At 34.8% G+C, this 15,449-nt stretch overlaps 1 protein-coding gene across 1 annotated transcript in view; it reads right to left on the bottom strand.

Annotated features, from left to right (window-relative positions):
• Positions 1-11,161, bottom strand: part of LOC126969588 (meteorin-like protein) — a 71,837-nt gene extending 60,676 nt beyond the window's left edge. The window contains exon 1 of the mRNA XM_050815130.1: positions 10,919-11,161. Within this exon, the coding sequence (XP_050671087.1) occupies positions 10,919-11,013 (95 nt within the window). The 5' untranslated portion in view covers positions 11,014-11,161. The remainder of the gene's footprint in view (positions 1-10,918) is intronic.
• Between the last annotated feature and the right edge of the window lie 4,288 nt (positions 11,162-15,449).

The raw sequence follows: 15,449 nt of genomic DNA, 5'->3' as shown, positions 1-15,449 counted from the left end.
GAAATGTCCTCGTGATTCGGTCCCATGAACTGCCGAAACGCTTCAGTTAATGATGATAATGAAAACATGTGGGATATAGAACATGGAAACTCTTCCGGAGAGATCTATGAAAGTTACTAATGACTAATTATCTATTTCTAGATTTTAATTGACGACCGATGTAGCCGAATGGTTAGTGACCCTGACTACTAAGCTAGAGATCCTGGGTTCGAATCCCGGTAGGTGCAATCATTTATATGATGAATATGGATATATGGATGTTTGTTTCCGAGTCATGGATGCTTTTTAATGAAAATAAGGGACTAGACGAGCAGGACGGTCGGCTAATGGTTATTGATACGCCCTGCCCATTACAATGCAGTGCCGCTCAGGATTCTTGAAAAACCCAAAAATTCTGAGCGGCACTGCAATTGCGCTCGTCACCTTGAGACATAAGATGTTAAGTCTCATTTGCCCAGTAATTTATGAGGGATGTTTATATGTATTTATGTGTGTTTAAGTAAGTATATTGTATTAAATATATCGTTGTCTTGTACACATAGTACAGGCTATGGCCTAGTTTGGGGCAAGATAGTTTGTAGTAAAAGTGTTATTATGGGCACCATATGGAAAATGCATGTTCAGTTTTATGGGATACAGGACATCAGATGTCTCATGTTTGGCTATCCAGTTTGGACATCCGTTGCGGTCAAATGCGATAAAGGTCATAAGATTAACAACACCGCAATATTTCACATAAAATGTAGTTTTTTTTCGTAGCCGTATCGTGACAAGCGTTTATGACTTCCGTTGTTCAGCTTGATAAATGGTATCGAGTAGGTATTATCAATGGAATATTATATTCGCACGATATATTTACCAGTGGGAGGCTCCTTTGCACAGGATGCCGGCTAGATTATGGGTACCTACAACAACGGCGCTAATTTCTGCCGTGAAGCAGTAATGTGTAAGCATTACTGCGTATCGGCGCAAAAGGCGCTTTAGCTAGTGAAATTACTGGGCAAATGAGACTTGACTTCTTATGTCTCAAGGTGTCGAGCGCAATTGTAGTGCCGCTCAGAATTCTTGGGTATTTCAGGAATCTTGAGCCGCACTGCATTGTAATGGGCAGGGCCTATCAATTACCACCAGCTGAACGTCCTGCTCGTCAAGACCCATATTTTCATTAAAAAAAAATAAGTCCTTCAGTCCCCAGTGGTAAGTGACCCCTTAGAGCTAGACCCAGATTCAAATCCCGATAGACGCAAACATTTGAAGAATATATGTTTTTCATCCATGGTGTTTAAGTATATCGTATTAAATATATCACTGTTTTGCACATACCATTGGCACCACCCATAGTAGAATATAATATTATATTACCAGGAAACAAAATGTTATGATTAAGCAATAAATGACGCTTAAAATATAATAATAATCCTTTTATTGACAGTAAGTAGGTATTTCAAATCAACATAATATGTCATGGCCCCTTTCTGGTGTGATACCATTGCCTCCATATTTTTACGACACCTAAAAACAGCTAACGCCAAGAAAAAATGGGAAAAGGATTAAAATAATACATATTCTTTAAATTAAATCGTCTAAATATTACGAGTGATGTTTATGTAAATGTGAATGTAAAGTTTTTATGACCTTTATCTCGGCTGCATCGTTTAGACCGTGATAATGGGCACGAGACGCCGAGGTTTTACCAAAACAACAAAAAAAAAAAACATGTCGAGATGGCGACACTCATTCGAATAGTTAATAGTCTGTTATATATTGTGTGGAAGGCTATTGTTATGTGGCTAATGCATTTCGTCGATACGGCGCCGACCTCGACTGTGAGTCTGTGACGGGCTTAAGACCGACGTTTAAGAATTTAAACAAATTAGCTTTCTTCCAGTTAACAGCACAATCATTTCTTTTTGTTACAGACATTGCGCACATCCGCTGAACATTACGTACGTAAATGCGTCGAACAATTTAACAAGTCAATTAATATGTTTAATATTGAATTAAATTTCACAAGACGTCACTTTTATGTCTCAGTTATAATTCGTATAATAATATATGTCACATAATATCCTATTAGTGGGTTAATATTTGTTTTATAATTAAAAGTATTATAAATGCAAAAACGTTATCATATAAGAACGTTTATTGACTACATTTTTTAAAGTGAAACTTTTATTACATCGTCTCAAACTTTTTCGGCTGTGTATTGAAGGTCGGCGCGGCGCCTATAGTTCGCAGCAGCTGACCGTGTAGTGTATAGACTATTACTCATTTGTGCCGGTGCTTCACACTATATTGTTTGTTTTTATTATTTCCCATTATCATTCCAATTTTCCAAGTATAAAATTAATATTGATAAAGCTATTTTTATACCCTTAATGGAATATTATTCCAAAAATTTTTAGTTAAATGTCTATTATGTGAAAAATAGTTTCACTTTTACCGTGGTTTCATAAAACCACACAATCCTTTTTTTGTTTTGCGATATTACATTATTGCCCTAAGGTTGTCGGGAAAAAATTTAAATTTAAATTTAGGTTAGCCCTCCATTTTAGTTTTAGTGTACAGAACCGAAGGAACCTCATGGGATCCTCTGGTGGAGGATGTGGCAGGAGAATGGGTACGCCGGTGATTTCTTAACATCATAACACTGATTGATTCTCTTCTTTAATAAATATAAATTCTATTTCTGAAGTGAAAACTTCTTTAGCGGCGTTTAGCACTTTTCTTGGGATGGGTATAAAATGTTAAACTCGCGTCAGGACACGTGACCTTATCGAAAATTCGTAAAATAGTCCTTGAAATTATGGATGAAAGTTGATTTTTCTGAGAAATAAACTTTTTAATGTAAAATAATTGTTATAGTTCTGAAGTGTTTTTTTTTATGTAATATAAATTGACATTTTTGTGTACGATAGTACGATACGGTAGTACGATAAATGAATATTGTAGTTAACCACCTAAATGCTAGTACTTTTTAGACTAATAAATAAATCAATTCGTGCGAAATGATTCCCTAACCATTCTAAAATATTCGAAAATGGACAACGTTCGTGTTCAAGATTTCACTTCTGCCGGCACTCAAGGAATTGTTTTTTTAAATTCGTTCTTTACACCAAAATTAATCAGTCAAACAGCCAAGGTTTGTAGGAACCAAAAGATTGCAATTCTTTCCCATCACCGTACTCGCTATAAAAAAATACAATGTAAAAGTACACAAACATTCGTTTATTTTAATATAATAAACATGTTTTTATCAAAGTAACACTGAATATGTACATATCCGTTTACGAGACATGTTGTATAATCGATCGTACAAGAAAAATGCAAACAGATTTACTTATATGCGTAAGAGGCCATCATTCCTCGATATGGATAGACTGGCTGGTAGTTTTTTTTTTTTTAAATAACTATTAGTAATCTAGTACTCTCATTTAATGCCAACGCTTACATTCTTGGGTTGTATTACGACATGCCATTGGTTGGATTTCGAATAGCTAACAGATTAGCAAACGTTGTAGGTAGGTATAGTTTTTTTATTTTATAAAAATACGGGACGAGACGAGCAGGACTTTCAGCTGATGGTTATTGATACGCCCTGCCCATTACAATGCAGTGCCACTCAGGATTCTTGAGAAGCCCAAAAGTTCTGCGCGGCATCACCTTGAAACATAAGATGTTAAGTCTCATTTGCCCAGTAATATCACTAGCTACGCCCTTCAGACCGAAACACATTACTGCTCCACGGCAGAAATAGGCGCCGTTGTGGTACCTACTCATAATCTAGCCGGCATCCTGTGCAAAGGAGCTTCCCACTGGTAAATAAGAATGTGAAAATTACCTTTATTTAATGAGAAACTACAATAACAGAATACAAAGGTAAATTTCGCCACTATATACAAGACTATAATAGCTCAGATGGGACATTGGGTGATCCGGAAAGCAGAAGACCCCGGTTCTAATCCTGATGTCCTATTAGGTTTTGTTTTTTGTTCAAGTTTTGTACATTCTTTAAAATCCGAGCAAGGCTCTGTAGTCTGGATATTAATAATAACATGGCTAATACAAGGTAGATTTCGCAAGCTCAGCTCAGTGGGAGGCTCCTTTGCACTGGATGCCGGCTAGGTTATGGGTACCACAACGGCGCCTATTTATGCCGTGAAGCAGTAATGTGTAAACATTACTGTGTTTCGGTCTGAAGGGCGCCGTAGCTAGTGAAATTACTGGGCAAATGAGACTTAACATCTTATGTCTCAAGGTGACGAGCGCAATTGTTGTGCCGCTCAGAATTTTTGGGTTTTTCAAGAATCCTGAGTGGCACTACATTGTAATGGGTAGGGCGTATCAATTTCCATCAGCTGAACGTCATGCTCATCTCGTCCCTTTTTTCATAAAAAAAAAGCCCTTATCAAACATTGAACGCAAATCGTGCGAGCACGTTCTAATAAGAGGATATTATAATAAAGTCGAGCCCCTCCGGATCCCTCCCTAATAAATATTAATGTATGAACTTGATGCCCCTCAATGTACGGCGGCCGATGCTGGTACATTGACACTCGATTTGCTTTTAACTCATCATTAATGTCCTTTCAACCTTCCTTTAGTATTCAACAGACAATAATATTCTGTCATCGAAGCATTATTACTAAAAAAAAAATGCGTGTGTGTGCTTGTGTGTGCGTGCTCGTGTATAATTTTACTTCTTTGGCGTAACGAAACAAAAATCCTTAAAAATTAATATTCCTCGTGCTATTTTACGTTTGTTGAAAGAACAATAATGTAATAATGAAGATTTTTTTTATGAAAATAAAGGGACGAGACGAGTGTGACGTTCAGCTGATGGTACTTGATACGCCCTGCTCTTTCTTCTCGCCCTTAAGACATAAGATGTTAAGTCTCATTTTCCTAGCTAAGGCGCCCTTCAGACCGAAACACAGTAATATTTACACATTACTGCTTCACGGCAGAAATAGGCACCGTTGTGGTACGCATAACCTATCCAGAATCCAGTGCAAAGGAGCGTCCCACTGGTAAAATAATAATAAAATAAAAAGAAGATATGAAATACAAACAATGAATACCTATATTACTATGCCGCCTAATTTAGTTAAATATCATACAATTAGAAAGAAGATTTTTTTTATTTATAACTTATACATATTGAATTTTTTTAATTCTCCTCCATTGGTTCTGTTCAGTAGACAAATGGTCTAGTTGACAAACAGCTAACGTCAGGGTGTAGAATTTGATTTTTCCCTAACGCGCCAAAAAAAAGTATAACTTCAAATGCTTATTACAAATTTTTATGTAATGAAAGAGGTCAGTTTTACATGACCATGCATATTATTACACACCTATAATATGATTCTTTTCTTAAAACCTGAAGAGCTGGTGAAACAAAAACCTCTTTACAGTTTTGCTTATAACTAATTTAGAACAAAGCAACTGTATTCGTGGAGTATTTATATGTCCCAAGATCTAAAGATAATAGTTACAATTGAAAATGAAATTAAAACTAACAAAAGCCACCATCACATTAAAACCGATCAATTATCGATAACCATTGTTTGAACAATAAGACGAAAAATTATTTTAGTAATGGCACCCCCGCAGGCGGAAGGGTCACGTGACCAAGTACAAGGGTTGTAGAAGAGAACTGTTTTCCTGTACGTTTCCCACGGCCACCCCACGCCACCCCATGGGGATGGGAAAGCAACTTGTTGATTTTGTTTCGAATATTTCCGGAGTGTGCATTTCTTATTACTTTAATGAATGGAGCATTGTGTCAGTACTCATAAGGGTATTTATACATTGTATATACCCTCTGGTATAGATTTAACGCAGTGGGTCAAAGGAGATGTAAAGTGCCGTACATTATAGCTGGATGCAATCTGCACACTTCCCTTCCCCTCGCGCTTTCCCCCAATGAGACCCTATTTCTGACTTTTGCGCATTCAATTCGTTGTGAGACCTATAACTACTAAGTATAGTTTTCGTTATTTTTATTTCTAGTCTTTGGCCTAAATCCTTCGATGCCCCGTTAGAACTTATTTATTAAACTTTGAGAAAAACTGAATTTATATACAGCAATAATATATTAATATGCAAATTACAATAAGGAGTTGTAAAGTGCCGTAAATTATAGCTGGATGCGATTTGCACACGCCCCTCTCCCCTCCGCGCCTTCCCCCAATGAGACCCTATTTCTGACTTTAGCGCATTCAATTCGTTGTGACGTATAACTACTAAGTATTGCTTTCGTTATTTTTATTTCCAGCCTTTGACCTTAATTCTTTCAATGCTCCGTTAGAACTTATTTATTAAACATTGAGAAAAACTGAATTTATATACTAACAGCAATATAATAATAATGTGAATAATATTGAGGAGTATGTTAATATCAATGAGGAGATGTAAAGTGTCGTACATTATAGCTGGATGCGATTTGCACACGTCCCCTTCCCCCGCACCTTCCGCCAGTGAGACCCTATTTCTGACTTTTGCGCATTCAATTCGTGGGGGGACCTAGAACTATTGTTTTCGTTATTTTTATTTCCAGCCTTTGACCTTAATTCTTTCAATACTCCGTTAGCAGTTATTTATTAAACTTTGATAAAAACTGAATTTATATACAGCAAAATAATAATACTGTAAATCATATTATAATAGTGTAATATATTTTTATTTATGTACTAAAAATATACAAACAGCAAGAATGAACATGTTTCCCTGTGTCATAAAATGTCTTTATACCACAGCAAAAAAGTTGTTGGTGAAATGAATGTAATAAACACTAATAAAAAAAATCATAGAATTAACGGGCCAACTCGTCAATCGATGCTCTGGCGACTGGCTCTTTTATAACACCAGAAAAATCACTTTAACCAACAGTATGGAAATCAATTAAATTTTTAATATATAAAATGGTCTTTATTGCTATGACAGTAAATATTATGTACAAAAGATACTTAATGTAAATTATGTTCCTCCAATGCAACCGCAAAGATAACACGTTTTACGTACAAAAGGTCCATCAAAACGTAAATAAGATATTAACATGAGTGATACTTTGAGTAATACACTTATTATGGTTTTAATACAAATATCTGTAATTATTACGTATTTTACTCTTAGGATAACATAGTAATTACACAGATCCCAAGGTCTCTCATGCTTATTAAAAGATCTACCCGGTAATAACAAAGAGTAAATTTTTGTCCTACCCGCAATTAAAAAAGATTCGCTAATATAAGGGCGACAAATGTCATCAATGATATTTTCGAGTCTCAATACTATTTCTCACTAGTGGAATTATTTGATAAAGATACGTCTGTTTTCTGTCCGTTGTTGTACCCATAATCTAACCGCCATCCTGTGCAAAGGAGCCTCTCACTGGTAAATATATCATATATCAGTGGGAGGCTCCTTTGCACACGGTCACCGCTCAGGTATTCAAACCCTTAAACGTTCAGTGGCAGGTACCACTTCATAAAAATGTAAAGGCCGGGATGTGCGAAAAGCCCGTGTTGGCTTCAACTTGTGAATCTTCGCAGTTACCCACTCATTCGGTGAACAAAATATGGCTGGCTATTCATCATTAGATTAGCACTATGATGTAGATTTTACTGATTAAAATAAAGAGTTTATAATGTATATATCAGGAAAATCTCTTTCGTATACGCGTTGTACATAAAATTAAAAAAATATTACTGATATTAAATACGTCATAATAAAATGCGTAGATCGTGAGCTGGATTATGTTATGTGTTAAGTGCTCAATAAAGATTATACTTTATTATCACTCAAAATCTTATTTGTAACTTAATTTATGAAAATAATTAATGCATTAAGTCTCGCATTCCGTTTTAAAATCTTAACGGATAATGTCACCAGCCGCCTTAACATTTGCTTTGGATATATTATGTTGGTGATTTTAAGATTTTACTTTATATGTATGCTCTTATATTATTATTTTTTTATGAAAATAAGGAGACGAGCAGGACGTTCCGCTGATGATAATTGATAGGCCCTGCCCATTACAATGCAGTGCCGCTCAGGATTATTGAAAAGCCCAAAAATTCTGAGCGGCTCTACAATTGCGCTCATCACCTTGAGACGTAAGATGTTAAGTCTCATCTGCCCAGTAATTTCACAAGCTACGGCGCCCTTCAGATCTAATCATATTAAATGCTTACACATTACTACTTCACGGCAGAAATAGGCTCCGTTGTGGTACTCATAATCTAGCCGGCATCCTGTGCAAAGGAGCCTCCCACTAAATATATCATGTATCAGGTATCATAGCTCCGTTTTCATCCGTATGTGTGTCAGCGGGCTGTATTTCTCAAACAGCAATAGTTAAAATAAAATCCAATATGGTGAAATGCAAATTTACAAATCTTTCTCATGTGTCAAGTTCGAACGCAATCTCGGTCACAATTTTGCATTTTTCAAAAATCCTGTGTGTCATTCTATTGTATGGGCGATATAGATACCAACAACCTTGTTCGTCCCGTCACTTATTACCGTAACACTACTCGCACTTGACTTTTTATTTAATAACACAGAGAAAATGTTGTAGTACCCTCAATCAGGAAAAAAATTGAGTAACTTTGGGATTTTATCATAAACCATTTTTATATGCAATTATAGGTCAATAGAGTATACAGGTACCCCCTTTCAACAGCAGAGGAATCACAGGAGCGATGCCAACCTTTATGGGTATACGCGCCATTTTTCTCTCACGTCATTTCAATCCACCTGCAAACACCGCGCTGGAACTCCGTTCCTAATATCCATCAACAATGTCGTGAAACTACGACGCTAAGGAATGATTTACGAAATAAATAGAAAAATGAAAGCTATGTTGCATTATAATTTAATAAAACACTAGTTGATACCACCAGATGTTATTAAAATAAAACAAAGTTGAGACATCAATTTAATGGTAATTTTGTGCACGCAAGCGTCTCTCGTCCAATGGCCAGATATTCGCAAATTGCAAAACGAATGACTAGCCGCAGGTTATTCAGACCTCGAATGTAATGGAATTTCTTGAAACCAATTGGAATCTAAATTATGGTTGAAATGCTATCATTTATACCATGAAAATATTTAGTGTTTGTAAATTATAGGATTCGATATAGGTCTCTCGTACCAGTTTGGTTTATAATTTCAAATTTATTTATAACGTCTGAATTTTTAGCGGCTTTAAAGTGGTACTTAGATATTATTGTTCAGAAATAGAAATAGAAAAATCTTTATTAGCAATAATTTAACGCCACACACTTATCTATAAATTACATCTTACGATACTAAATCACATTAGAGAAAAAAAATATACTTACTAAATTAAAGAGAGATTAAAAAATAGCAATATAATATTTAAATAACAATACTCATATTATGAAACTGTGCGGCGCGTGATTCATTACTAAAAAAACCTTTTTTAGGACCTCCTATTACATATATAATAAATTTAAGTAAGTAAGTATATCTTTATTTGGAACAAACACTACAAATACAGGTAAACATTAACAAAATATGAAAAAGCTATCTTAATAATTACGAATACACCTAATATACATGTCTTATCTAATTAAAACTAATATACATCTAGAACCAAAGAAAAAACGAAAATAAGACTTATTCTAGATCAACATAATAAGCTGTTTGCAGTGTTTTGTCCCAAAAAGGTTTGCTGCTCAGTATATTAGGGAGAACACTGATTTTCAGTAGCTACCTTCAAGATGGCGGGCGTCGCGATTACAGCCACAATAGCTTCGATTATAAAATATAATAAGTATGTAAGTAATTAATTAATATATGTAAATAATTTGTATTAGGAATCTTAAAATTTCTTGAAAATTTGGACGTAATTCCAGAAAATCGTTCCAAACCACAATCATGTCGAAATTGAGTTAAGAATACAAAACTGATTCACGTGATTCATATTAACGGACTGACAAAAAATCGCAGCCCTACTGTCACTCTAACATGTCATCATGACTTATTAGCCCAATCGACAATGTATGGATTACACTAACATTTACTAAACTTTAAACACAAATTCCTTAAAATGTGATGTTTGGGGCTTGGAACGTTTTTCAAGAACTACATCCATTTGACTTAAAATAATCAGATTTATTATATCAGGTATCAGAATGGGGTAGTGCTAAAGTTTCTGTTATAAGTCTTATTTAGGTCAAGTTAGGTAGGTACCTATGCCTTGACCTATTATGTTGGACTTGCCCATCAACGATAAAAAAACTTTAAATTATCAATATTTCCAAAACTTATTTGAAGTGCTTAGGTAAGTACTTAAAGTTTATCCTTGTTTGTAAAAAAAGATTAAGTGACTAACTGAACATTTTTATTAAGCTGTTTAAAAACCTTTGCATCTTTATTTATCTTAGAAGTAATAACATTGAGAAATATTGAGAAGCACAAAAACAAATAGGTAAAATTTAACGTGAAACGGCTTAACTCGTAAACAAAAGCCATAAAAATTAGCCATTGTGGATATAATTATTTCTAAGCCATACAAAACCCTAAACATAAGAGTAAGCTATAAACATTTAAGGCGAGAGTTTTTACATACTTTTACAATCCCAACCATAATCCTAAATCTCTAGTTTTATGCTTTTCACGTGACAATGTTTTTTGTCTTGATCATTGGACTTTCGGATTGACTTCATACTTGACAGAGATTTTAAAAAATGTCATACCTAGTACCTAATCATGTATAATGATAATATTAATCATCTTTTGGTAGAGTTTACGTTGTTATCAACGTAAAATTACTTTACGTTGCATATATAGTAAAAAAACTGTGAAAATATATGTTGTATTTTTAAATACAGAATTAAATGGCAACTAGAAATGAATTATATTAATATTTTATAGAAAATGCACTTACCTTCCAGTCCAATCACACTGATCACCGATGGGACCCGCCTCCGAGATTTTTATTAGACTAACAACAAGAGTCCAAAATAAAGTCAAAAGGTCCATTTTAAATAATCGAATAAAACTCCAGATCCGATTCTACACTTTCATACAACGTCACATCACTTTATTGTTTATCTCCATAATTTGACATCGAAATATAGAATAGATAAACAAACCTAGGGCCCTAAAATACGTCTACCTTAACATGTTATTAAACCGATACTGATATTTGAATTTCGAAAGCAGAGCAGAGAGAGATATCCAGTTTTTTTATCACCCAATCTACACATAGGGTTGTGCTTGAGTGCGAAAGAGATGGATATAAAACAAGGTATGTTAAACCAGTATGGCGATATGTCGTTTACTCTTTCTGTGTATTGCTAGCTAGACTAAATTAAATGGTCTTTGTTCCGTAGCATTAAGGTGGATATTATGTTGACGGTACCAAACACATTAATTGTAAAGCCTTTTGAAATGGCGGGAAAGATTGGAGCTCTTAGCAAAACTTTATGGCTACGGTTTTTTGATTAAGAAGTCTAGCTCTTCTTGTAACATAGGTAACTTCATTAATCCTTTTTTGTCCATTGTAAGGCCAATACGACTGCCAAACTTATTTACTTTACTATTACTATAAATTGGCAACTTTTAGGGTATGAAGTCGTATTCTGATGATAATAATAATATTAATTGTATTTATTCAAACAAAACAAATCTTATAACTATATGCACAATAGCTTATTTAATACCAACCTAAAGCGAAAAGAAAGATAATTGATACTTATTTGATAGCGAAACAAAGAGATGGAAAAATAGTTTGATTTTTTGTCAAATAGAATCGTCCCGGTTTTTTAATGACTGTGCACATTTGTGAGATTTAATATGTTCGATAAACTGCTATGGGCTTAAGGATAATGCCTACGCTTCCTAATGTTAGTAATTTTGTGTGAATGATGGTTGTTTTTGTTGCTTTCACACTAATGGCTTGTTTAGTGCTGTATCATTTTCGATACATTTCTTCTAAATATTAATTAGTGATATTGCTATATATTTTGGCAATAAATCATATTAAATTTAAAAAAATTAAGATTGAATGACTGATAAAAAACACCTAATTATGAGGATGCAATCATTACCTACTTGGTTTTAGCCCGTTGTACCAGTAAGATTTATTTTGGCCTTGAAAATACAAGGGTTCTCGTTGGTACTTGTACCTACTGGTAAATTTTGTTATATTGTAGGTAATAAATACCTACCACATGTAAAACAATTAACCCATTTAATAATTACATCCAACTTTGTATTACTAGGTAATTAGCTACTTAATCATTTGATATAAATAGGTAACTTCATAATATAGGGGAATTTTATTATACTTTATAATTACATGTATATATCCTGATATATATATACAATCATATAAATCTATTTATTTAAATATATTTCAACGAATTTCGCTGACTACTTTATAATAATACTTTTAATAATAATTTGCAAATTAAATAAAAATTTGCACTTTATTTGTCTAGGTATATACCTAGCATAATTTCTTATATCGGTACATGCTGTAACAAGTTATTGACTAAAAGCCAATATTATATATAAATCTACTAAAGTTATAATAGGTATAATATAATAATATTGTAATATAATAGTATAATATAATAATATTGGCACACTTCTTACACAAATTATCTTGCCCCAAATTAGGCATAGGTCTTACCTCAATATCCACAAAACTTGGTTTCTTAGAGAGTCGATTACAACATAACGCAATGAAATATTCCGACACAAAAAATACAGTGCACAAAGAACGACTTAAAGAAAATTTTGAACCGAATAGAATATTTTTATATAATTTGAAATATCCAATAAAAAATTTGGAAGTTGCTTCCCAAAACTAAACTTTGGAGTCAAAAATCTCTGAATTTTCAGCGATAACAACAATCTTTTTTTAAAGAATTTAATAGAACTAGTACTTTTCTAAGACTTAAACCGAACAATTATTCACTTTAATATCTAAATTTTGATAAAACAACAGAAAACCAGTAAAATAAATGCCCATTTGCAGCTTAGCCACATGATCAACACAAATATTGTAGTGTTGGTTGTACCCTTTACAATCCTAGTCAGTCCGCGCCTTAAATATACATATATTCATATAAACATACATAAATACATTTAAACATCCATGACTCGGAAACAAACATCCATATTCATCATATAAATGCTTGCACCTACCGGGATTCGAGCCCGGGACCTCTAGCTTAGTAGGTAGGGTCGTTAACCACGTATACAAAATATTAAATCACAAAAAAATTAAAAAACGTCGATTATTGCGATTGAAAGAAACTTTATTGAAGCTTATTTTGTCATCGGTGTACTCGTGAATCACTGACGCGCAAAAATTGAAGAGCATGGTTTTTAGAAGGTATAAAAGTCAGTAAAAATTTGTTAAATCTCCTTTATAAGTGTATGACTGCGATTGATAAGCAAAGTTTCTTTTGTCATGGGTATTATCGCGTGCTGTTATATTGACACGTTGATAAAGTGAATCAATAGGCTGTGTTTGTTTGCCGGACAGCGGGACAGATAGTGGCTTTGTCGCCGTTCACCCCACGTTTGTTTAGGCCATGATTCGCTTATCTTTACACAAAACCTCGACCTGTTTCCAGTAACAAGAGCACGGTGAATTGATTAGGTTAGATTATTTGAAGTAGACTTATATATATATGCTGACCCAGCAAACGTTGTATTGCCGATATTAAAATCGCGATACAAAAGTAACTGTTGATCGTAGATGGGTGAAAATTTGAAGTTGTATGTATTTTTTAATGCTGACTCATAATCAAACAAATATTAAAAAATGTCAAAAAAATTAACAAAAAAATTCGAATGGACCATCCTTAACATTTAGAAAAATAGATGTTGTCCGATTCTCAGACCTACCCAATATGCACTCAAAATTTCATGAGAATCGGTCAAGCCGTTTCGGAGGAGTTCAAACTTTAACACCATGACACGAGAATTTTATATATTAGATATGGTTAGGTACACTTTGTTTCCGACCCCTTAAGAATTAATTGTCGAATCTAGTGATTTTTTTGGAAATCCCCTACTAGATGTTGAAAATAGGGATCAGGGAAATTATCTCCACCCACTTTCTCGACGTGTCTATTACACTAACATGGTTGCATACTTATTTCGTTTCGTTACGTTACGTAAAAAGTAGAGATAAAATTAAATTTGACATTGTGCTTTTATGTATGAATCACACCAATGTTTTCATTGGCAGTAGTTTTTTGGTATATTATTAACTTGTGCCTACAATTACCCATTAGCAGATTATTTATTCGTAATCAGTTCGAATAATTTGATGTAGGTAGTTCATTTTCTTCTTGTAAGCGATATTTATACTATCGTGTTTTTCAAATTCAACTTACTTTCATACTATTCTATCTATTCGACACCTATTCACGTCTTAGGGATGGAACTGCACCAAATATCCTTCGAAAGTCGAAAGTTTTGCAACAAACATTACTTATTCTTAACATTAAGGTGAGGTTCTATCAATAATCTATGGATACTTCGCCTGAAGTCACCGCCCAAGCTGTGGCACTTATCCAGGAAGGACACAGCCAAAGAAATGTGAGTGGTCAACTTAATTTAAGTCGATCTGCCGTCCGAAATGTTTATCAGAGGTAGCTAGAGACTGGCGGCTTTATTCGTCGCCAAGGAGCCTTCTTTGACGATCTCGGGTCACAACTGAAAGGCAGGATCGATTCATCGTGACGACCAGTTTTGACTTGAGAAATCGTCACCTTACCTCCATTGAGATACAAAACCAACATCGCGACTTCCACGGAGTATCTGTGAGCGCTCGAACTGTTCGGAGAAGGTTAAAAGAACGCGATATGGTACCACACAAGCCAGCTAATGGCCCCAAACTAACGCGAGCCCACCGAACAGCATGCCTTAATTTCGCGCGCACTCATTTAAATTGGACTCGGCAGGATTGGAACCGTGTACTCTTTTCTGATGAGTCTAATGGCTATGATGGAAGGAAGAAGGTCTACCGACGTAAGGGAGAGCGTTTTGCACAATGCTGCTTTGAAGAGAGGGTTGCTTATGGCGGTGGTTCATTGACTGTCTGGGGCGGTATACCCTCGAGCGGCAAAACTCAACCTGAGGTGGTTACGAGACCACGGCTGCCAACATTAAATGCTGAAGGGAACATTCGTGAGTGCTTAGAACCTCACGTGATGCCATAAGCGGACTATTTGGGCCCAAATTTCCTTTTTATGCATGATAATGCAAGAGCCCATACGGCCGACATCGTCAGGGAATATCTTCGGGATGTGAACATGACAGTTATGGACTGGCCAGCCAGAAGCCCAGATATGAACCCTATTGAGCACATTTGGGACGTGTTTCACCTTCGCACGACACGCCACAAGTTAGGATATCATCCCCACCACCTGGATGTGTGGCGGTCCTCCACA

This window comes from Leptidea sinapis, chromosome 18, assembly GCF_905404315.1.
Source record: "Leptidea sinapis chromosome 18, ilLepSina1.1, whole genome shotgun sequence".
Classification (NCBI taxonomy): domain Eukaryota; kingdom Metazoa; phylum Arthropoda; class Insecta; order Lepidoptera; family Pieridae; genus Leptidea; species Leptidea sinapis.
The sequence above is the reverse complement of the archived record's forward strand: the minus strand, read 5'-3'. Positions and strand labels throughout refer to the sequence as shown.